Raw genomic sequence first — 23,497 nt, forward strand, 5'->3', positions numbered from 1 at the left:
GGTCAGGACGTGCCGGCGCCTATAAGAGCCAGTGCGCTGCGGCCGGAGCCTATTGTTAGCCGGAGCCGGGGCGGTTCTGGGCGTCTGCTGCCGGGGGCGCCCGAGTTGCCGGAGCCGCCCGGCCCTCTCTGCCTGCCGGCTGGGCTGCCCACCGCCCTCCCTCCCCGCCCTGCCTCCCTGGGAGCTCCCCGGCCGTCGCCGCGGGGCCCGGGACTCGCTCGCTCCTCCCTCCTTCCCACCCGGGCTAGGGCGGCGGCGGCAGCGGGGGCGGCAGAGACCATCACGGGAGGAGGCAGCTGCGGCGGGGCCGGTAATGGGCCTAGGGGTGCGGGGCGGAGGGTGCCGCCTCGTCCTTTCTCGGGATCGGCCCTCGGGCGGCCGTGGAGGAGTGGTCAAGCCCAGAGCCGTGCGGATGGAGGGGTCAGAAATGAGAGTCTCGGACGGGAGCGGTCGGGGGGCGGGGAGGTCGGGTGCCGTTGGGAAGGAACGGAGTCGGGAAGAGGCATGGGAGCGAGGGGCACCGAGGACGCGGGCCCGGACTGCGGGGGCAGCTCGCGGGAGACCGATGGGCGGCTTGGAAGCCTGCAGGATTGCGGATGAGGATTGAGTTCGGAATGGAGTGGAGAATGATGTAGGATGGAGGAAAGTGAAGGAAGGGGAGGGGGAACAGAGGAAAATGTGGGAGGAGTGGTTGGGAATTTGTGAGTAGCAGGCAGGAAGGGATGAGGAAGGCTGGGTAGGGGCTGCAGAGGATTGGAATGAGCGGGAAGGTTAGCAGGAATCAGAGGGAAGTGGGCCGAGAGCTGAAGGGTTCGGCAGGAGTGTTCATTAAAAGGAACTGGTGACTTGACATGTCCCTTCGCTCCGGTTCCTGATATCTCCCATATTCCTGGCGTCGTGTGGGAAATGAAAGCATCAATTGCCCTGGTTGCTAGCTTGATCTTTTTTCATAGGCCCAAATACGCAGCCAACTGCCACCGGTCCCTTTTAGTACTGTAGTCTTGATTCATCCTTTTAAAGGGGTTGAGAGTGGCAGTGTGACACACAAACTGTTCTTCAGAATGAAATGCTAGAAGTTATCCCCACAAGACAACACTGTCCCCTTGTCCTGCAGTTTTCAGTTCAAGGTAAATCCATAGTTCAGATTTTTTTCTTCACTGGCTTTCTGTCTTGCAAATCCACAAAGCCAGGATGTTGGTTGTGCCGGTGTTACAAATGACTGGATATCCTTGAGAGTTAATGCAGCATCATGTTCCAGTTCCCACAAAGATCTGTCTTCCACACGATGGTAGTTTAGGCATGGAAAATTCTAACCTTGTGTTAGTGAATGGGTAAAAATTGGGGAGTGGGGGTGGTGAGTGCACGGCTTTCTTTAAACACCTAGCTTAAGCGGGGGGTTTTCACTTGAGTGCTTTATTATAAGTTCATGATCCTGGTGATCACAAAGCACATGGATCCATGAAATTCATAGTATTTGAGAAACAACCACAGTATCTTGTAAAAGGAGAAACAGGACAGGTCATTTTATTCAGGTTTTTGTTAACACAGCAGCAAGCCTTCCTTCCAGTCCAGCCACAGATGGTAGCCCTGACCATCTTACTGGAGATTTTGATTCCTTGACCTTTAGCAGAAGGTTGGGTTCCAGTCAAGCGAAGAGGCTTTCTTCTGTGAGATGTAGCTTATTACTTTGGACTCATTTAAGAAAGAGACTCATATTACCTAAACTTTGCAAATAGATTCTTCCAGAAAATTTTGCCTGGGCAGTCCCTCTTGCTGGTCTCACATATGCTGGTTTTTTGTTGTTGTTGTTTGTTTGTTTGTTTTGGTGCTTATAGGAATCCTTATAGGCCTGAAAGAAACTTAGATCTAGTACTAAAATACACATATGCTGGTAGAACTGTTTATTAGGTGCTAGCCTGATGTCTTCTGTGCTCTGGATCTTAACTATTTCATATACCATTGAGAAATGTTCAGCTAGAAACTCTTGAGAAAACACCATTAGACATGTAGCCAGAAAGTGTCAGCTGACCTTTCATTTCACTGGCATTTAAAAGCTTTAAAGAGAGGTGCGTTATTTTCTCCAAAAGCATTTGTTGAGTTGGTCATTTTTACAGTTAACTGTCAGTTTTTACCTGCATTCCCAGGTGCTAAAACTTACAAGTGTATCTCCTGAACACAGGCATTGATCCTCTACCAATGAATAATTGAGAGAGGTAGGAATGACTGATTTTTCTAGTTGTAGTTTGAAAGATTAATTTGATGAATTGGAAAGTATGGAAACTATTCTGTTACTATTGCAAAGAAAGATTTCTTTTTTAAAAAAATTTATTTTTATTTATTTTATTTTATTTTTTGAGACAGGGTCTGGCTCTGTCACCCAGGCTGGAGTGCAGTGGCGCAATCTCAGCTCACTGCAACTTCTGCCTCCTGGGTTCAACAATCCTCCCGCCTCAGCCTCCCAAGTAGCTGGGACGACAGGCACATACCACCATACCCAGCTAGTTTTTGTATTTTTAATAGAGGTGGGGTTTTGCCATATTGGCCAGGCTGGTCTTGAACTCCTGGCCCCAAATGATCTGCCCGCCTTGGCCTCCCAAAGTGCTGGGATTACAGGCATGTGCCATCATAACGGGCCAATTTTTTTGAAAATACAGAGACAGGGTCTTGCTATGTTGGCCAAGTTGGTTTTGCACTCCTGGCCTCAAGCAATCCTCCTGCCTCAGCCTCCCAAAGAAGGATTTCTTCAGGGCACTATGGAAGCGAACAGGAGATTTGTTCTTGGTGCCCAGTGAACATCTTCCTCTAAAAGTCAAGTTCACATCAGAGAGCTGGACAAGGGGAGCTGGGTTGAAATTTAATCTTATATTGGTTGTTGGGACATAATCTTTTTTCTTTTTTAAAAAATAATGGAGCTAATGTCAGAGAAAATGCTGCTAACAGAGCCTGGGTAGGGTGAAGAGAGGAATCCTTGAGGATTTCCCTGAGTGCCATCCACGTGAATGGAAGAGTTTGACCATAAGTCAGTATACCTATTATTTACACACATAGCCATAGGTTCCAGTTATTCTCAGACAGCTTAAGGAAAATACTTTTCTCCTAGGTGTCACATCTTTTTTCTTCTTTCTTACCTATCTCCTATCATTGCCCAGAAACCAGTATTCCAGAAGTAGAGAAAACGTAGAAAAAGAGGAGGAGAATAGAAAAAGCAGCCAGCAATCCTTGCTGCATCCAAGTTCACAAAAAGTAACCTAAAGAGAACTGATACTCCTGAGAGCAACTGGGTTAAGACCGTGGAGAATTCTAGTAATAAAGATGATTTTGGAGCAGACCCAAGTTCATATGGGGCTTGAAGAGAAACATTCACAGGAGATACTACCAGAAGCCTGGGGACACCTGAGGAAAGAACAGGAGTGGACATTTACTTCCAGTCATAAATCCTTGAGTGTTTCCAGGCTAAGGAAAAAGCCTGCCTGCCTGCTTGCCTTCTTCTCTTCCCTCCCTCCCTCCTTTTTTTTTGAGATGGAGTCTTGCTATGCCGCCCAGGCTGGAGTGCAGTGGCGTAATCCAGCTCACTGCAACCTCTGCCTCCTGGGTTCAAGCGATTCTCCTGCCTCAGCCTCCTGAGTAGCTGAGATTACAGGCACGCGCCACCACACCTGGCTAATTTTTGTATTTTTAGTAGAGACGGGGTTTCACCATATTGGCCAGGATGGTCTCGATCTCTTGACCTTGTGATCCACCTGCCTTGGCCTCCCAAAGTGCCGGGATTAGAGGTGTGAGCCACCGCACCCGGCTTTTTTTTTTTTTTTTTTTTTTTTTTTTGACAAGGTCTCCCTCTGTTGCCCAGGCTGGAGTGCAATGGCATGATCTTGGCTCACCACAACCTCTCCCTCCCGGGTTCAAGCGATTCTCCTGCTGCAGCCTCCCGAGTAGCTGGATTACAGGCATGCACCACCACGCCTGGCTAATTTTTTTTTTATTTTTTTATTTTTAGTGGAGATGGGGTTTCTCCATGTTGGTCAGGCTGGTCTCGAACTCCAGCCTCAGGTGATCCACCTGCCTCGGCCTCCCAAAGTGCTGGGATGACAGACGTGAGCCACCGTGCCCGGCTTTATTCTGTCTCTTTAAAAAATTCCACCCACATAAGTATTCAATCACAAGGGGCTCCCCCTCCCCGCTACAACAGAATAGAATGAGAAATTTGTTTGTTGATCGGTATCTTTTTTTTTTAATACTTTAAGTTCTAGGGTACACGTGCACAACATGCAGGTTTGTTACATATGTATACATGTGCCATGTTGGTGTGCTGCACCCGTTAACTTGTCATTTACATTAGGTATAATCCCTCCCCTCCCCCCACCCCATGACAGGCCCCGGTGTGTGATGTTCCCCATCCTGTGTCCAAGTGTTCTTGTTGTTCAATTCCTACCTATGAGTGAGAACATGCGGTGTTTGGTTTTCTGTCCTTGCGATAGTTTGCTCAGAATGATGGTTTCCAGCTTCATTCATGTCCCTACAAAGGACATGAACTCATCATTTTTTATGGCTGCATAGTATTCCATGGTGTATATGTGCCATATTTTCTTAATCCAGTCTATCATTGATGGACATTTGGGTTGGTTCCAAGTCTTTGCTATTGTGAATAGTGCCGCAACAAACATACATGTGCATGTGTCTTTATAGCAGCATGATTTATAATCCTTTGAGTATATACCCAGTAATGGGATTGCTGGGTCAAATGGTATTTCTAGTTCTAGATCCTTGAGGAATCGCCACACTGTCTTCCACAATGGTTGAACTAGTTTACAGTCCCACCAACAGTGTAAAAGTGTTCCTGTTTCTCCACATCCTCTCCAGCAACTGTTGTTTCCTGAGTTTTTAATGATGGCCATTCTAACTGGTGTGAGATAGTATCTCATTGTGGTTTTGATTTGCGTTTCTCTGATGGCCAGTGATGATGAGCATTTTTTCATGTGTCTGTTGGATGCATAAATGTCTTCTTGTTGACAGGTATCTTTAAACCCACCTAAAATCTTAACCCATAAAAAGCCCTTGGCTGGTTCCTTTCTTACCATGCCCTAAGAATGTGACCTCTGATGGTAAGATCGGTAACCTGAAGAACTGAACTGATACTTTGGGCTCGTTTTTTAATTGAATTACAATTTTTATCAAATACTTGATTTTTTTTTTCCTCCCTGGCCAAATTTATTTCAGGAATGTGCTTGTCTGAGACTTCTGATGGCTGAGGTTTCTTAGGTGCATCTTGTGACTCGAATGCAGAATTTGATGCAATCTGGATAGATTAGGAAATACCTTCTCTTAAGGTACTTATTAGGTCTGGTTGACTTTGTAGAGCTGATCCAAGAGCAGGCAAATTGCTTCCAACAGACACAGTCCAGAAAAACAGCTCTGTAGCAGGCATCTCTTGACACCACAGTATATTCTGGGTAGCTGCTCTGCAGTAATGCAGCCCTGTCGTTCTGGGCAGTGTTGTTATTCCTGCTGCATAATTAGCAACTAGTGAGATCATAGTCTGGGGAGATTCTGGCATTACTGAGGCAGGGAGGGTTCGTGTCTCATCACACATGGCTCCCGCTTTGACAGCATTTCTGCTGAGCAGATTCGTGTCCTTCTGGAACTTAAATCCAAAAATGGAGGAAAACGATTTGTACCTAGGAAATAGACTATCTCAGACTCCTTGGTTGTATGAAACCATGTTGAAAACAACACTGCTTGCCATACTGATATAACCATAAGCAGTTACTTCTCTTGCTATTTGTTTTCCCGTTGCTGATTTATTTATAGAGGGCAAAGATTGTAAAGCTACGATGTCCTTGCACAGAGGATGGTGACAGACCAGATGAGCCCTATTTTATGGAGCAGTATGAGATTGGGAAAGATTCTGGGTTTTGAAGCCATGCAGATTCTAATCTTGGGTCCATTCTTTGGTACCAAATTTGACCTTTATAGAAGCCTGGTGAGACACTTTACGCTTGTGAAGATCTAGGTAAAGGGTTTTCCTGACTGCTAACGTCCTTCAAAATTGAGTGCCTGGAGCAGTATTTCCCAAAGTGTATTCCAAGCATTATTCGCACTCTAAAATACCTTGGAAACAGTGGGTTCCTTAATCACGTTTGTAGAAACACTGCATTCTGTGTTCTCTCAGCCTTCACCATGCTTATTAGTATATTAAAAACCTCTAAGAGGTTCCACTATAGGCAATTTTTTTTTTTTTTTTTTTTTTTGAGACGGAGTCTCACTCTGTTGCCCAGGCTGGAGTGCAGTGGCACAATCTCGGCTCACTGCAAGCTCCGCCTCCCGGGTTCACGCCATTCTCCTGCCTCAGCCTCTCCGAGTAGCTGGGACTACAGGCGCCCGCCACCGCGCCCGGCTAATTTTTTGTATTTTTTAGTAGAGACGGGGTTTCACCGTGGTCTCGATCTCCTGACCTCGTGATCCGCCCGCCTCGGCCTCCCAAAGTGCTGGGATTACAAGCGTGAGCCACCGCGCCCGGCCAATAGGCAATTTTTTTAAACCCTTTTGACACAGCAGTCCTATTTCTATGTGAAAGCTATTAATACCATAAGACACACACTTTGGGAAATGCCGGGCTGTATTATCACTAGGAAAAATAAGTGGGTCTAGCCGGGTTCAGTCGTGCGTGCCTTGTAGTCCCAGCTACTCTGGAGGCTGAGGCAGGAGGATTGCTCAAGCCCAGGTGTTCAAGACCAGCCTGGGCAACATAGTGAGACCCTGTTTCTAAAACAGATAAGTAGTTGGGTCTAGTCTTGGTTTAGGCAAAGCCTAATTCTGCTTTTCTTTTTTTCGTGTTTTTTTTTTTTTTTGCCAACCAAACAAGCAGCAGTGATAATTGTGTTTTTGATCTCAAGTTCTTCTCACTGGTTCCTTGGAGAGCTTTCCTATATGATCAGAAGAGCAGCTACTGTGATTCCTGGGCTAATGAAGCCTAGACCCCAGCTGGATCGGAAGCAAAGGCCTTTCTTCCACTGGGAAGGGTGCTGCTGCTCCCCACCTCATTATTCTAAGAGTGATTGAGAATGGAGGGGCTGAAGGGAAATGAAAGTGGGAGAATGTTGGCCAGAGCTAGTAGAGAAAGAACGTAATATTGAGAAAGCAGACATCAGTGCTAGGTGAGGTGCTTTCTTTAGAGAGCTGTATGTATAGACTGGGGAGGGGTCTGTCTGGGGACAGGAATTCTGATTCCTTTTTTTCCCTGGGCAGAATCCTAATGTACCTGGCTAGCTGGTGGTGAGTAGGGGCTTCGGGGCCAACTTGGTGGGCTCCCCAAGGAAACCCCTTTGAAACCAATGGATGCATTCACGGGCTCGGGTCTCAAGAGGAAGTTTGATGATGTGGATGTGGGCTCATCAGTTTCCAACTCCGACGATGAGATCTCCAGCAGTGATAGTGCTGACAGCTGCGACAGCCTCAATCCTCCTACCACTGCCAGCTTCACACGTGAGTAAGCTGCTCCCTCCCTGCCTATACCCGCATTCCCCAAGCAGCAGAACCCATGGCAGCTCGAGACAACGTCTAGTGGCTTGGGGATTTGCCCTTAATCATCATCTTTCCTTGCTCTTTGGAGGACCTCATTTCTCTAATACCGTAGACTAAAGTCTGATTTATTCTAGCTGATTTTACTTGTGTTGTGGGTTGCTGGTTCCCAGAATGGGTTAAATTAGACTGAAGAAGGAGTCCAGGACTCTACCCTGCCCCCACCAGCGTCCCAGAGAGTTCCAGGAAATTGTAGCTGGAGCAGGATATAAATGCTTGCTGCTTGGACAACTGGGGCAAATCCAGATTTCTTAATTCTTTTTTTTCTCATTTCGCTTTTGTTGCCCAGGCTGGAGTGCAGTGGCATGATCTCAGCTCACTGCAACCTCTGCCTCCCGGGTTCAAGTGATTCTCCTGCTTCAGGCCTCCCCAGTAGCTGGGATTACAGGCACCAGCCACCACGCCCGGCTAATTTTTTGTGTTTTTAGTAGAGACAAGGTTTCATTGTGTTAGCCAGGTTGGTCTTGAACTCCTGACCTCAAGTGATCCACCCGCCTCGGCCTCCCGAAGTGCAGGGATTACAGGCGTGAGCCACCGTGCCTGGCCAAGATTTCTTAATTCTTATGCCTCTATTAGTTCTTGGAAAGAACTGATACTATATATGAGGGGTTGCCCATGGGCCAAATCTGGCCCAATGCCTGTTTTGTAAATTAAGTTTTGTTGGAACACAGTTATACCCATTGTGTATGATTGCTTTCATGCTACAGTGGCAGAGTTGAATTATTGCAACAGAGACCTCATGGCCTGTAGAGCCTAAAATAGTTAGTTTGGCCCTTGACAGTTTGCTGTCCCCTGCTACAGATCAGTGCTATCCAATGGAATTTTCTGTTATAATAGAAATGTTCTGTATCTGCATTGTCCAACAGTAGCCAGTTGCCATGTGTGGCTATTGAGCACGTGAAATGTGGTTAGTGGCTGGGCACAGTGGCTTACGCCTGTAATCTCAGCACTTTGGGAGGCTGAGGTGGGTGGGTCACTTGAACTCAGGAGTTCGAGACCAGCCTGGGCAACATGGTGAAACCTCGTCTCTACAAAAAATACAAAAATTAGCTGGGTGTGGTGGCGTGCACCTGCAGTCCCACCTACTCTGGAGGCTGAGGTGGGAGGATCACTTGGGCCTGGGAGGTTGAGGCTGCAGTGAGCCGTGATTGTGCCACTGCACTCTAGCCTGGGTGACAGCTCAAGAGCCTGTCTCAAAGGAAAAAAGAAAATAAAGAAATATGGTTGGTATAACTGAGCTGAATTTTTTTGTTTGTTTTTGAGATGGAGTCTTGCTCTGTCGTCAGGCTGAAGTGCAGTGGCACAATCTCGGCTCACTGCAACTTCCGTCTCCCAGGTTCAAGTGATTCTCCTGCCTCAGCCTCCCGAGTAGCTGGGACTACAGGCGTGTGCCACCACGCCCAGCTAATTTTTGTATTTTTAGTAGAGATGGGGTTTCTTCATGTTGGCCAGGATGGTCTTGATCTCTTGACCTCATGATCCGCCTGCCTCGGCCTCCCAAAGTGCTGGGATTACAGGCGTGAGCCACCATGCCCGGCCTGAGCTGAATTTTAAATTTTATTTAATTTTAATTAGCTTAAATTGCCACATGTGGCAAGTAGCTGCTGTATTGGACAGTAAAGCTATAGATTGTTATATCCAGAAAAGATTACCTAGAGATCCTCTTCCCAGCTGATGTCTAAAGGTGGATTTTGTGGTCATCTGTTTAGGTATAGTCAGTCTGGAGGCAGTTGTATGAACCAGCTGAAGTTCAACATCCCTTCTGACAGAGCATTTAGGATTTGAAGATATTAGACAGTTCTCTAGATACGGAGAGCACGTTTAGAGAAGAAGAGTTGAGAGCCTAGATGGATGAGAAAGAGCAAGCTCCCCAAACAGGTCATCCCTGAGTTAATAAAGCATCTCTCGGCTGGGCACAGTGGCTCACACCTGTAATCCCAGCACTTTGGGAGTCCGAGGCAGGCAGATCACCTGAGGTCAGGAGTTCAAGACCAGCCTGGTCAACATGGTGAAACCCCGTCTCTACTAAAATACAAAAATTAGCTGGGCGTGGTGACACACGCCTGTAATCCCAGCTTCTCAGGAGGCTGAGGCAGGAGAATCGCTTGAACTCGGGAGGTGGAGGCTGCAGTGAGCCGAGACAGCGCCACAGCACTCCAGCCTGGGCAACAGAGCGAGACTCCGTCTCTAAATAAATAAATAGAAAAATAAATAAAACATCTCTCTGTGTTCCCTTCTTAGCCACATCCATCCTGAAGCGGCAGAAGCAGCTGCGGAGGAAGAATGTACGCTTTGACCAGGTGACTGTATACTACTTTGCCCGGCGCCAGGGTTTTACCAGTGTGCCCAGCCAGGGTGGTAGCTCTCTGGGCATGGCCCAGCGCCATAACTCTGTACGGAGCTACACACTCTGTGAGTTTGCCCAGGAACAGGAGGTGAACCATCGAGAGATTCTGCGTGAGCACCTGAAGGAAGAGAAACTCCACGCCAAGAAAATGAAGGTGCCTAAGGGTTCTGGGGTCTGCTGCTGTCCATGTAGGAAACTATTTAGGTTCATTGGTTGGTTGATTGGTTGATTTTTTTTTTTTTTTTTTTCTGGGACAGAGTCTTGCTCTGTTGCCCAGGCTGGAGTGCACTGGCACGATCTCAGCTCACTGCAACCTCGGCCTCCCCAGGTTCAAGCGATTTCTTGTGCCTCAGCCTCCCGAGTAGTTGGGATTACAGGTGTGCATCCGTCTAGTTTTTGTATTTTTAGTAGAGACAGGGTTTTGCCATGTTGCCCAGGCTGGTCTTGAACTCCTGGTCTCAAGTGATCTACCTGCCTCGGCCTCCCAAAGTGCTGAGATTATAGGTGTGAGCCACTGCAACCGATTTTTTTTTTTTATTTGACTGTTGTCCTTGGGGTATAGAGATTTCAACTCTTTCTAATGAAAAATCAGATTTGAAATCAAATCTCAGTCCAAGACTCCCTTCTTTTTATCTGGCAGGGGAGTCTACCAGATATAGCAAAATGGCTTCCCTAGAATTTCCCCCTCCCAAACCCCCACTGCCTCCCTCAATTTTATGTATGTATGTATGTCTTCTTTTGAAACAGGGTCTCTCTCTGTCACCCAGGCTGGAGTGCAGTGGCTCAATCACAGCTCACTGCAGCCTTGAACTCCTGGCCTCAAGCCATCTGCCCATCTCAGCCTCCCAAGTATCTGGGAACCATAGGCTCATGCCACCATGCCTGGCTAGTATTTTTTTAATAGTAATGGGGTCTTGCAATGTTGCCCAGGTTGGTCTCAATTCCTGGGCTCAAGTGGTCCTTCCCTGTTGACCTCCCGAAGTGCTGAGATTACAGGCATGAGCCACCATGCCCAACCCACCGCCCCCCAATTTTTTTTTTTTTAAGTTTAAAATACGAATATGTGAAGGCATTCAGGTCTGTCACCCTGGAACTCAAGGAAGCACAATTTTCTTTTTTTTTTTTTTTTTTTTTTTTTTTTTTTTTTTTTTTGACACGGAGTCTCTCTCTGTCGCCCAGGCTACAGTGCAGTGGCGCAATCTCGGCTCACTGCAAGCTCCGCCTCCCGGGTTCACGCCATTCTCCTGCCTCAGCCTCTCCGAGTAGCTGGGACTACAGGCGCCCGCCACCACGCCTGGCTAATTTTTTGTATTTTTAGTAGAGACGGGGTTTCACCGTGGTCTCGATCTCCTGACCTCGTGATCCGCCCACCTCGGCCTCCCAAAGTGCTGGGATTACAAGCGTGAGCCACCGCGCCCGGCCGGAAGCACAATTTTCAATTTCTGGTCAAATGATTGTCCCTTGGCCAGATGCACAGAACAGGTTTTGGATATTTCACAGTCTCTGAAAGGATCCTGCTGTTTCTATAATCCCCATCACCCTTACGTGATAATCTTGTAGATACAAACGGCATTATCAAATAGTTATTTAGACTTGTATAATACTGTGCCGGCCACCTGATACAGCACCAGCTCTTCAACAGAGAGAGAGGCTGGGAAAAGACCCGCCTTAGATGGCTCTTCATAGCCACTCTTTTTTTTTTTTTTTTTTAAGACGGAGTCTTGCTCTGTCGCCCAGGCTGGAGTGCAGTGGCGCGATCTCGGCTCATTGCAAGCTCCGCCTCCCGGGTTCACGCCATTCTCCTGCCTCAGCCTCCCGAGTAGCTGGGACTACAGGCGCCCACCACCATGCCCGGCTAATTTTTTTTTTTTTTGTATTTTTAATAGAAACGGGGCTTCACCATGTTGGCCAGGATGGGTTCGATCTCCTGTCCTCGTGATCCGCCCGCCTCAGCCTCCCAAAGTGCTGGGATTATAGGCGCGAGCCACTGCACTTGGCCACCTATTTTTTATCTTAGCACTGTTTGGTATTCCCACAGCCATAGTTTCTACTAGTTCTCAAAAATTTCCCCCAGAGATCCTGATTCCAAATTTGAAGAACACCAGTTTCAGCCTGGCCAGGTTTCTTTGAAGCCCAAAGCGTGCTGACAGATATTAAAACAGGCAGCTCCATTATTTCCAGAGTCATGAGAGAGACACATTAGAATGTGGTGGAGTTGGAGAACTGGTGGCAGAGGATGTGGGCTAACCAGAGCATCTCATTCCTTTCTTTCTCTGAGAGCTCTATGTCTGCTTCCTTCAGACTATTCCTAAAGCCCTACACCTGTTTTTCTCACTCTAGAATGACATTCAGGCTTCCCTTTCCTCTGCCTGAGGAATTCTATCACTGACCCTGTCACCTTCCAGCTGCTATAGCAACAGCTGGGCAAATAAACACTGTTCTCATCAATTGCAGTGAAGGCATTCCTTCCTTTCCCTAGAAGAAAACTCCTCTCTCCTAAATCTGGCAGAGGAATGATCTGTGAAAACAGTATACCATCCTGTTCTGTGTTCTCCACTTACGGGAATCCTAGGGACAAAGCCAGGCAAACCCAAGACACATACAGGAGCTCTACTTGTTAGCAGGATGTTTAGTGAGCACCAGCAGTGATGACATCTAATACAGCACTTTGTTTTTTTAAAGATGGGGTCTCATTTTGTTGCCCAGGCTAGTCTCAAACTCCTGGGCTCAAGTGATCCTCCCACCTCAGCCTCGCAAGTAGTTGGGACTACAGGTACGGGCCACTGCACCAGGCTTATCTTTATATGTCACGAGGAAACCCTTGCTTTACCTTACCTAGTTTATTCTTTGCTTAGATTTTTTTTTTTTTTCTCTTGAAACAGGGTCTCACTCTGTCACCCAGGCTGGAGCGCAGAGGAAATCCTCAAGCGATCCTCCTGCCTTAGCCTCCCAAATAGCTGGGACTGCAGCTGCACCCACCACCATGCCTGGTTAATTTTTGTAGTTTTTTTTTTTTTTTTGGATACAGGGTCTCACTCCATTGCCCAGGCTGGAGTGCAGTGGCACAATCTCGGTTAACTGCAACCTCCGCCTCCCAGGTTCAAGCGATTCTTGTGCCTCAGCCTCCCTCAACTGAGATTATAGGCATGTACCACCATGCTGGGCTAATTTTTTTATTTTTAGTAGAGACGAAGTTTTGCCACGTTGGCCAGGCTAGTCTCGAAGTCCTGGCCTCAAGTGATCCACCCGCCTCGGCCTCCCAAAGTGCTGGGATTACAGGAGTGAGCCACCATGTCCAGCCAATTTTTGTAGAGATGGGGTCTTGTTCTGTTGCCCAAGCTGGTCTCCAACTCCTGGTCTTAAGCGATTCTTCCACCTTAGTCTCTGAGAGGTGCTGGGATAAGTCATGCGCCACTGCACCAGGCCTGTTTTTTAGCCCTCTATAAGGGAGGCAGTTGGTTTCAAAAAATGTACATTCTGCATCTCTCATGTACCATCTAGTGTTTGTCTTCCTTTGGGGTTGTTCCAGCAGCTGCTTGGTGTTCCGCAACTTTAGTTAACTATAATTTTTCTAATATTTTTACTTCATTTTTTGTATTTTGGCCCGTTATCCATATGGAACTCATTATCATGAATAGTATACATTGGGAATCTTTTTTCCCCCAGAAAATATCCAGTTGTTCCAATACCATTTAATAACCAGAAGACTCTTTTCTCACTGATTTGAAATGCCACTCTATCTCGATATTTAAATTCTCACATCTGCATGAGTGTCCTCATGTTACATGTCTAATCCCTTGCCTATGAGAGGACAGTAGGAGGGGTTATGCTTAGTGGGAGGTCAACCCTGGAGATGTAGACAGGAGCAATCCTGAGATAAACAGAAAGGCCCTTTGTAGTTGGCCTGCCTAGTACCAAAATCACTGACTAGGAAACCTCCAGAAGCCCCACTTTACTTCTCTTCATTTCTCTACCGCCTCCCCCACAAACAAGAAAACCAGGTGTGTAGCTGATTACCCAAGTCCATTGCATCACATCTCTCCCAGGAGTTGTTCCTTTACCAGCTCTGCCCTGTGGTTGTCTGATGAAATCAACCAAAGGCTGCAGTCACGTGGCTTTCATCCTGCCAGCAGCTTCCAGAGCCCCAGGGATTATTAGGCCTCATTTTCTTGAGTTCTCTAGTGAGTTTTCAGAACTCTTTCAGCCACGGCTTGTCTTCAATCTGTCCTTCCACCGAGACTCCCTTTCTTGGCTCTCTATCCATCTCAGCCCAGAAAACCCAGATTTCTTTGTGGCTCACGCCTGTAATCCCAGCACTTTGGGAGGCCGAGGCGGGTGGATCACGAGGTCAGGAGATCGAGACCATCCTGGCTAACACAGTGAAACCTCGTCTCTACTAAAAATACAAAAAATTAACCGGGCATAGTGGCGGGCGCCTGTAGTCTCAGCTACTCGGGAGGCTGAGGCAGGAGAATGGCGTGAACCCAGGAGGCAGAGCTTGCAGTGAGCCGAGATTGCGCCACTGCACTCCAGCCTGGGTGACAGAGTGAGACTCCATGTCAAAAAAAAAAAAAAGAAAGGAGAAGAAATACATTTTTTCTCGGCTAAGGGCTTCCTTTTTTTTTTTTTTTTTTTTTTTTTTTTTTTTTTTTTTTTTTTTTTTTGAGACGGAGTCTCGCTCTGTCACCCAGGCTGGAGTGCAGTGGCACGATCTCGGCTCACTGTAAGCTCTGCCTCCTGGGTTCACGCCATTCTCCTGCCTCAGCCTCTCCAAGTAGCTGGGATTACAGGCGACTGCTGCCACCACGCCCGGCTAATTTTTTTTTTGTATTTTTAGTAGAGACGGGGTTTCACCGTGGTCTCGATCTCCTGACCTCGTGATCCGCCCGCCTCGGCCTCCCAAAGTGCTGGGATTACAAGCGTGAGCCACCGCGCCCGGCCGAGGGCTTTCTTTAATACCTGTTAATATATTTGCTTTTTCTCTTTACAGTAAAATGAAGCTCTGTAGTGCATACACAGATAATTGTTCACACTGTGGGGATTTGGTTTCATTGATTAAGACCTGGTAGCCTTTTACTACACTTTAATTTGCCCTTTTTTTCCAAAAAGGTAGTTTTGCATTCAGTGGGTGCAAGTTGAAGGGTGTTTCACATTTTTCTATATATCCAAGGATCATCCAGTCATTCACATACCTTTTCCTCTCTGTGTTAGAAGGCAAGTGAGTGTAAATGAGGGGACACATGTCTGGAAATGGAGGGTATGTTTGTGGAAATAGATTTTCGTGTAGGAGGGAAGATGAGACGGGTTTTTGAGAAGCTTGGACCCAGAAAGGTGATGATGCGTAAGATTTCCCATCTTCCCACTCTGGATTTATTCTTTTGACCTGTGCTAGTGAATACAGCAGCCAGTAGTCACATACGGCTATTTAATTAAAATTATGTAAATTGGGCTGGCACAGTGGACCCCAGCACTTTGGGAGGCCGAGGTGTGTGGATCACTTGAGGCCAGGAGTTCAAGACTAGCCTGGCCAACACAGTGAAACCCTGTCTTTACTGAAAACAGAAAAAAATAGCCAGGCGTGGTGACTCACGCCTGTAATCCCAACTACTTGGGAGGCAGGAGAATCACTTGAACCTGGGAGGCGGAGGTTGTAGTGAGCTGAGATTGCACCACTGCACTCCCGCCTGGACGACAGAATGAGACTTTTTTCTCAAAAAAATAAATAAAATGACAGTTTTTTCCAACTGCCGCATTTCTAGTGCTCAGTAGCCACATGTGCTAGTAGCTGCCATCATTTTGGACAGCACAGACATTCCCATGATTGCAGAAAGTTCAAGGGACAGTGCTGCTCTGGGATGGTCACTGAGGAGGTGCATGCTGCTCACGTCTATGAGGCTAACCTTTCCTGTCTCTTGGCAGCTGACCAAGAATGGGACAGTGGAGTCGGTGGAGGCCGATGGCCTGACGCTGGATGATGTGTCAGATGAAGACATTGATGTGGAAAACGTGGAGGTGGATGATTACTTCTTCCTGCAGCCTCTGCCCACCAAACGGCGACGGGCCCTGCTGAGGGCTTCTGGGGTCCACCGCATTGATGCTGAAGAGAAGCAAGAACTTCGAGCCATCCGCCTGTCACGGGAAGAATGTGGTTGTGACTGCCGACTGTATTGTGACCCAGAAGCGTGTGCCTGCAGCCAGGCTGGGATTAAATGCCAGGTCAGTCCAAGTTGGCCTGAGATAGTATATCTACACCAGGGTCAGCAGGGTGAGGTGTGGGTGCCACTGAACATGGGAGGCCCATTCAGGGGTGGATTCCCTGTGGTTGTGAACACTCTCCAGTTCCACAACCCTCCTCCATCAACAGAGTAAGCAAAGAGCGCACGGCCAGGCACGGTGGCTCACACCTCTACTCCTAGCTACTTGGGAGGCTGAGGTAGGAAGATCTCTTGAGTCCAGGAGGTCAAGGCTGCAGTGAGCTGAGTTCACACCAGTGCACTCCAGCCTGGGTCACAGAGTGAGACCCTGTCTCTTAACATTTTTGCAAAGAAAACAAGCATGACAGGATTCTTAGGCTGTGGACGTATCTCATCTTTGTTTGTTTCATTTCTCAGAGGTGATAAGAAGCAGCTGTTAGGAAAGGGATGAAGAAGAGTTAGTACATTTAACATTTAGTAAATGTTTCCTAAATACTGATTCCTAAACAGTATTTCCTAAATACTGTTTCCTAAATACTGATTCTTTGAGATAAAAGGAAGCAGGACTGGGCGCGGTGGCTCACATCTGTAATCCCAGCACTTTGGGAGGCCGAGGCAGGCAGGCAGATTGCTTCCCAGGAGTTCGATACCAGCCCGGGCAACATGGCTAAACTCCATCTCTACAAAAAATACAAAAATTAGCTGGGCGTGGTAGCATGGGCCTGTAGTCCCAGGTACTCAAGAGGCTGAGATGGGAGGAGGATCACTTGAGCCTGGGAGGCATAGGTTACAGTAAGCTATGATTGTGCCACTGCACTCTACCTGGGCGACAGAGCAAGACCCTGTCTCAAAAAGTTAGCAGAGGAGTGGTGTGGGCCTATAGATTCTATCTGCAAACACTTACTCTTCAGTACCTTTACTCCAATTTTGAAAAAATCAAAATAGTATTCAGAGCTTTATAATTCAGGATCAGACCTGGCCTAGCAGAGCTTAAAACCATAGTTACCTGAAAGAGAAAGTATCATCTCTTGTTGGCTGCCCTTTTTTTTTTTTTGAGATGGAGTCTCATTCTGTTGCCCAGGCTGGAGTGCAGTGGCGCAATCTTGGCTCACTGCTACCTCCACCTCCTGGGTTCAAGTGATTCTCCCGCCTCAGACTCCCAAGTAGCTGGGATTACAGGTGTGCGCCACTGTGCCCGGCTAATTGTTGTAATTCTCTTTTTTTTGTTTTGTTTTGTGTTTTTTTTGAGATGGAGTCTCGCTCTGTCTCCCATGCTGGAGTGCAATGGCGCAATCTCGGCTCACTGCAACCTCCACCTCCCGGGTTCACGCCATTCTCCTGCCTCAGCCTCCCGAGTAGCTGGGACTACGGGCACCCACCACCACGCCCGGCTAATTTTTTGTATTTTTAGTAGAGACGGGGTTTCACCGTGTTAGCCAGGATGGTCTCGATCTCCTGACCTTGTGATCCACCCACCTTGGCCTCCCAAAGTGCTGGGATTACAGGCGTGAGCCACCGTGCCCGGCCTTTTTTTTTTTTTTTTTTTTTTGAGACGGAGTCTCGCTCTATTGCCAGGCTGGAGTGCAGTAGCATGTGATCTCAGTTCGCTGCAACCTCTGCCTCCCAGGTTCAAGCAATTCTGCCTCAGCCTCCCGAGTAGCTGGGACTATAGGCACGCACCACCACACCCAGCTAATTTTTGTATTTTTAGTAGAGACGGGGTTTCACCATGTAGGCCAGGATGGTCTCGATCTCTTGACCTCGTGATCCACCTGCCTCAGCCTCCCAAAGTGCTGGGATTACAGGTGCAAGCCACCATGCCCAGCCAGCTTTTGTATTTTTAGTAGAGACAGGGTTTCATCGTGTTGGCCAGGCTGGTCTCGAAGTCCTGACCTCAAGTGATCTGCCTGCCTCAGCCTTCCGAAGTACTGGGATTACAGGCATGAGCCACCATGCCTGGCCCCTTGTTGGCCCTCTGATGGGGGACAGTTTAAGACACATTTCAGTTGAAAACAGCAATACCATCCTTAAGAATGAAATTTATCTGGAATTTAATTACTGAGGGTGTAGATGCTGCGTCCTTGTGGTTGGATTTCTCCTAACTCACCCTTTCTTTATTTTTAGCTGGGTAACAAATAACTGGTAGATCTGGCCAAATACTGCTTTTCAGACCAAAGTCCCATAATGAGTTATTCTGTTACACACACACCTGAGAACAGTCCTAAGAATTGATGCAGCTGGGCTTGGCACGTTGGCTCACACCTGTAACTAGCACTTTGGGAGGCGGGGGTGGAAGGACTGCTTGAGCCCAGGAGTTTGAGGCCAGCCTGGGCAACATAGCGAGACCCTATCTACAAAAAATTTGAAAATTAGGGCCGGGCGCGGTGGCTTACGCCTGTAATCCCAGCACTTTGGGAGGCCGAGGTGGGCGGATCACAAGGTCAGGAGTTTGAGACCAGCCTGGCCAACATGGTGAACCTGTCTCTACTAAAAAAATACAAAAATTAGCTGGGCGTGATAGCGGGCACCTTGTAATCCCAGCTACTCGGGAGGCTGAGGCAGGAGAATTGCTTGAACCCAGAAGGCAGAGGTTGCAGTGAGCTGAGATTGTGCTACTGCACTCCAGCCTGGGTGACAGAGTGAGACTCTGTCTCAAAAAAAAAATTTTTTTTTAATTAGCTAGATGTAGTGCTGCATGCCTGTAGTCCTAGCAACTCAGGAGGCTGAGGTGGGAGGGTTGCTTGAGCCCCAGGATGGCTCCAGGCTGCAGTGAGCCATGATGGCACCACCGCACTCCAGCCTGGATGACAGAGCAAGACCCTGTCTCCAAAGGAAAAAAAAAAAAAAGGTATAACTGGAGTGGAATTTCTGTAAGTCAGTATCACAGAAAGACATTGTGATTTGTACATGCTTATTTGCTTACTTGTGGTTTTAATTTTTCCTTTTATTTTTGGTTTATGTGTTTTTCCTGTTGGAATACGAAAGTGATAAGGAGGTAGAAAGCATCTCCTTTCCAGATATCCCTGGTCTGTAAGTTAATTATCTTGGCAACTGCTTCAGAACTAAACTAGTCAACCCTCAGGGAAAATAAAGCAGGTAGCTAAAAAAGTGGCCACTGTGTGAACCTGCGTTCTAGCACCTTAGCAAACTAAGGCACATTTGCTTAGTTTCCCCAGAATGTATTTTTTTTGAAGTAGCAAGATCTTCCACTCACTCTCCCATGCCTGTCATTGCAGGCCATAGGCTTGGGTCCAGCCTTTTGTTGTCTTAGTGAACCAGGTAAGTTCTGAAAAAGTCTCTGAGGCTCGTAAATTTCCTCCGTGAAAACTATCAGCATTCAGAGAAGTATCTCTGGACTCTTAACTGGAAGGACCCTGTGCTGTGATTTTTGTCTACTTGTTATTTAGAAGAGGAAACAAAGCCCTAGAGAGATAAATGATTCTCTTGAGGTCACACCACTAATTAATGGCTGAGCTGGGATTGAAATGCAAGTGGTCTGATAACTACCATCTAGTGTTCTGTTAGCTCACACTGCATGCTATGCTTTGAATTGGTTGCTTTTCTTCTTAAAAGGAGACCTCAAACCCCAACTGCCTGTTTGCCAGCTCATGTCTCCTATCTCCATTGTTAGGATTGTAGGTCTCATCTTGTCCCAACCTTCTTGTCCCCGCTCAGGTGGATCGCATGTCCTTTCCATGTGGCTGCTCCCGGGATGGCTGTGGGAACATGGCAGGGCGCATTGAATTTAATCCAATCCGGGTCCGGACTCATTACCTCCACACCATTATGAAGCTGGAGCTGGAGAGCAAGCGGCAGGTGAGCCGCCCAGCAGCCCCAGATGAGGAGCCCTCTCCAACTGCCAGTTGCAGCCTGACAGGAGCACAGGGCTCTGAGACCCAGGACTTCCAGGAGTTCATTGCTGAGAATGAGACAGCAGTGATGCACCTGCAGAGTGCAGAGGAACTGGAGCGGCTTAAGGCAGAAGAAGATTCCAGCGGCTCTAGTGCCAGCCTGGACTCCAGCATCGAGAGTCTGGGTGTGTGCATCCTGGAGGAGCCCCTGGCTGTCCCCGAAGAGCTGTGCCCAGGCCTTACAGCCCCCATTCTCATCCAGGCTCAGCTGCCCCCAGGCTCCTCTGTCCTGTGTTTTACCGAGAACTCAGACCACCCAACTGCCTCAACGGTGAACAGCCCATCCTACTTGAACAGCGGGCCCTTGGTCTATTATCAAGTGGAGCAGAGGCCAGTCTTGGGAGTGAAAGGAGAGCCTGGTACAGAAGAAGGCTCAGCCTCTTTCCCAAAGGAGAAGGATCTGAATGTCTTCTCTCTCCCTGTTACCTCACTCGTGGCTTGTAGCTCCACAGACCCAGCTGCCCTCTGTAAATCAGAGGTGGGGAAAACACCCACCCTAGAAGCTCTATTGCCGGAAGATTGTAACCCTGAGGAGCCTGAAAATGAAGACTTCCGCCCTTCCTGGTCCCCCTCAAGCCTCCCCTTCCGCACGGACAATGAAGAGGGCTGTGGGATGGTGAAGACCTCCCAGCAGAATGAGGATCGGCCCCCTGAAGATTCTTCCTTAGAACTCCCTCTGGCAGTGTGACAGGCACTGGAGGTCCTGCCTGTTACCCATTCTCTATTTATTCCCTTATTTTATCTAACACCATTTCAAAACAAAACTGTAGAAGCAGCTGCTGCTCCCATGTTATTTTATTGGGGTCTTTGGGGAATGGGTGGGAAAGGAGTGTTTGAGTATTTTTTAAAAGGGAAACAGTACCAAGGAGACCAGCCCTACCTTGATCTGGGGATAGTCTTGGGGCAGAGAAAGCTGCGTAGTGCTGAACATTGAGCTTTCTGGGCCATTGGAACAAAGAACTAGGATCTCACAGGAAAAGCTGGGTGACTCCAGCAGCTATTCTTTCTGTAGGGACCAGAACACGCGAATTTGAAGAGCATGGCAAAGCCCTTTCTCTCCCAAGCCCCAGGCAGAGTACAAGCTCATTTTTCTCGGTGGTTATTCTGATATCCCATTTTGGTGTGTCATAATACTTCAAACTGGAAAGTCACCTGGTCAAGTCTAGGGAGGAGGGAGTGGAAGGGTCTCTGCTTCTGTACAAAATCTCCAGGATTTACAAAAATGGAACCTGCCTTCCTTCAATCCCATATTTGGTAAATAAGTTAATATTTGACATGTTTGGTGTTCTCTGACCTGTTCCCCACACTGGGGATTCCTGGTCTGTGACTTGAATTGTTTCTTCCACATGTTCTTAAGTACTAGAGTTAAACTTGTCTATGTGTCTTTTTTTCTTTCCATCCTTTCTCCTTTGGAGAAGAGCTGGATTGGCTGGGGATGTGGTATAACGAGCCTGAGCCTTCTGTCCAAGTCTGACGCTAGCACTGTCAGGCAGCTTTCGGCTGGGGCTCACCCATCCCACAGGAGGCCTACGTGGAGCACTAACTGTGGTCAAAGGAGGCAGTGGGAACAGGCTGCTTGCTATCTGGAAAGATGACATATTTGTGCTGTGCTTGTTTTTTCACCCAGGTTTTTCCCTCTTTGTGAGATCTGAGCTTTAGTGGAATGCAGGACGTGGCAATCTTAAGGTTACCAACCAGTTTTTGTTTTTTTCCTGGATCTACCCTCATGGTCATTTTCAACATAGCGGGTTAGAGTTCTTATACTGTTGCAGTTCAATTCCAAGAATTGCAAATGTTTATTGGACCCCTCCATCTTGATGATATATAAAAATTGGAAGCCAAGCCAGTTCTTAAATGCCACATGCAACTTCCAGATTCCAAAGGATTCAAGTTCTAATTATAACCTTTGAAGCGTATAGAATGGAACTCATTCAGTTTGATTCAGTTCTTACCTCTTGTCAGGAGGAATACAGTTCCTGTTCATCCTGTGTTCTAAGATCTCCTCCACTGAACAGCACTGATTTCCTTTTATTAGCAAAGTGATCTTTGTCTCTGTTCTAAAATGGAGGCAGTAGGGAGCAAAACTATTCTTCTCAAGCATCCTTTACACCATACTTTACTTCTGGTATGGTTTATTAACCACACACACACAAAAGTGAAAAACTGTGTTGGGGGAGACACTACTCCTACTTATCTTGCTCATAAAGCCTTTTCTGGTGGGATATTAAGGCCCTGGTGTCTTACAGAAACCATCGTGTATGTCGCAGCAGCATTTCACCCCTGAAGTCTCTGAACTCTGAGCCTGAAAGGATTTCTATTTAATACATATAACATTTTTTAGTTCATTCTGCCTTTCCTATTTGTTCCAGTTTTTGCTTGGTTTTAGTTTGGAGGGGAACTTAAGTACGTAGATCCTTATCTCTCCCCATCCCCTAGCCTCACAAAACAGTTGAGAGTCTTAAGTACCTGAGATCGCGAAGCTATCCAGAACTGAACTAGACTCCCCTACCTTAGACTGGTACCCTCAAACACAGGACTGAAGCTTAATTGGGAATTTGGCTTTATGGAGAAAAGAACCTTTTTCAAAGTTTGTGTCGGAAGGGGAGGGTGAGGTTTGCACACTGTCTCTGCAGAAAGGCTCCAGCTTAATCTAGGAAGTAGATTCCAGCTGCATGATGAGGAACACATTAGCTTTTGGGATCAAACCAGGAATATGAATCTGTAATTATTAAGCTCATTGCCAACCCACAAGATATTTGATGTTTCTGAAAACCTGTAGTTTCTTAATTTAAGTCCATCCCCTTCATTAACTCTACAGTTGTGACTCACACTGACCCCAAACTTTTGAGTGCTAAATATTAACATTTAGCATTAACTGTCTTGTCAAGCAAAAGGCCTTCTCTACAACCTAGTCCATCTCACTTCTGGTGCTACCTGAGTTGGACAGAATTCTAGCTCATGGTTGCTAGGAAAGCTAGGCCTCTGATCATAGAAGCAGATAGCTTCAGTCCCAGTCTAGGCCTAGATAAATGACTCTTATTACCACAACCCTTATTATTTTCCAATTTCCTTTCTCACATACTGTACACAGGTAGTATTTTCAATGTGAACCCAAAGCTTGTCTGGTTCTCTGAAAATAATTTTTTCCCCTTTAGGTTCTTTACATTGTGATAATGCTGTATTTAAAGAGAATATTTAAATGTAATATTAAAGAAATATTCAAAAGAATGGTGTGTTACTCTATGTCTCGGCAGGCCACAATTCAGTTACTTGTTAGAAAAAGGATGCTTCTCCAGCTTCGTTGTAAAACTAATTAGGTCAGTTAGGAATTAATGTTAACAATAGAAACATTTTGTGATGGAAAAATAGAATATTCTCTTTGGAGTACCAAGAGCTGGACTTGGTTCATATGCCCTTGTGTGCCTGTTCAGCTGAAGCAGGCCTTGCTCCTGCTCTGTTGGAGCTTAGCC

The 23,497-nt window shown here is 47.1% G+C and overlaps 2 protein-coding genes across 7 annotated transcripts in view; one reads left to right on the top strand and one right to left on the bottom strand.

Annotated features, from left to right (window-relative positions):
• Positions 1–23,255, top strand: CSRNP2 (cysteine and serine rich nuclear protein 2). 4 transcript variants are annotated; one of them, XM_055294846.2, is made up of 5 exons: positions 1–310; positions 7,243–7,479; positions 9,817–10,076; positions 15,842–16,138; positions 19,792–23,255. In XM_055294846.2, exons 2-5 carry the CDS (start codon positions 7,329–7,331, stop codon positions 20,713–20,715), a joined length of 1,632 nt encoding a protein of 543 aa, XP_055150821.1. In that variant the 5' UTR covers positions 1–310; positions 7,243–7,328; the 3' UTR covers positions 20,716–23,255. The 4 variants fall into 4 exon arrangements, with proteins under 4 accessions (XP_055150821.1, XP_063466640.1, XP_055150820.1 ...); XM_063610570.1 differs by having other exon boundaries at positions 46–2,213; XM_055294845.2 differs by having other exon boundaries at positions 46–420.
• The window catches only part of LETMD1 (LETM1 domain containing 1), a 20,874-nt gene continuing 12,365 nt past the window's right edge, over positions 14,989–23,497 (bottom strand). For all 3 annotated transcript variants that reach the window (XM_055294870.2, XM_063610624.1, XM_055294858.2), the window contains one exon: positions 14,989–16,549. In XM_055294870.2, coding sequence (XP_055150845.1) covers positions 16,523–16,549 — 27 coding nt within the window. In that variant the 3' untranslated portion in view covers positions 14,989–16,522. The remainder of the gene's footprint in view (positions 16,550–23,497) is intronic.

Source organism: Symphalangus syndactylus, chromosome 10 (genome assembly GCF_028878055.3).
Source record: "Symphalangus syndactylus isolate Jambi chromosome 10, NHGRI_mSymSyn1-v2.1_pri, whole genome shotgun sequence".
In the NCBI taxonomy this organism is placed as follows: Eukaryota; Metazoa; Chordata; class Mammalia; order Primates; family Hylobatidae; genus Symphalangus; species Symphalangus syndactylus.

Coding starts and splice junctions, on each gene's coding strand:
- CSRNP2 (XM_055294846.2), top strand. CDS start 7,329: ATGGATGCATTCACGGGCTCGGGTCTCAAGAGGAAGTTTGATGATGTG. Junction 7,480..9,816: donor TACCACTGCCAGCTTCACAC/GTGAGTAAGCTG, acceptor TTCCCTTCTTAG/CCACATCCATCCTGAAGCGG. Junction 16,139..19,791: donor AGGCTGGGATTAAATGCCAG/GTCAGTCCAAGT, acceptor GTCCCCGCTCAG/GTGGATCGCATGTCCTTTCC.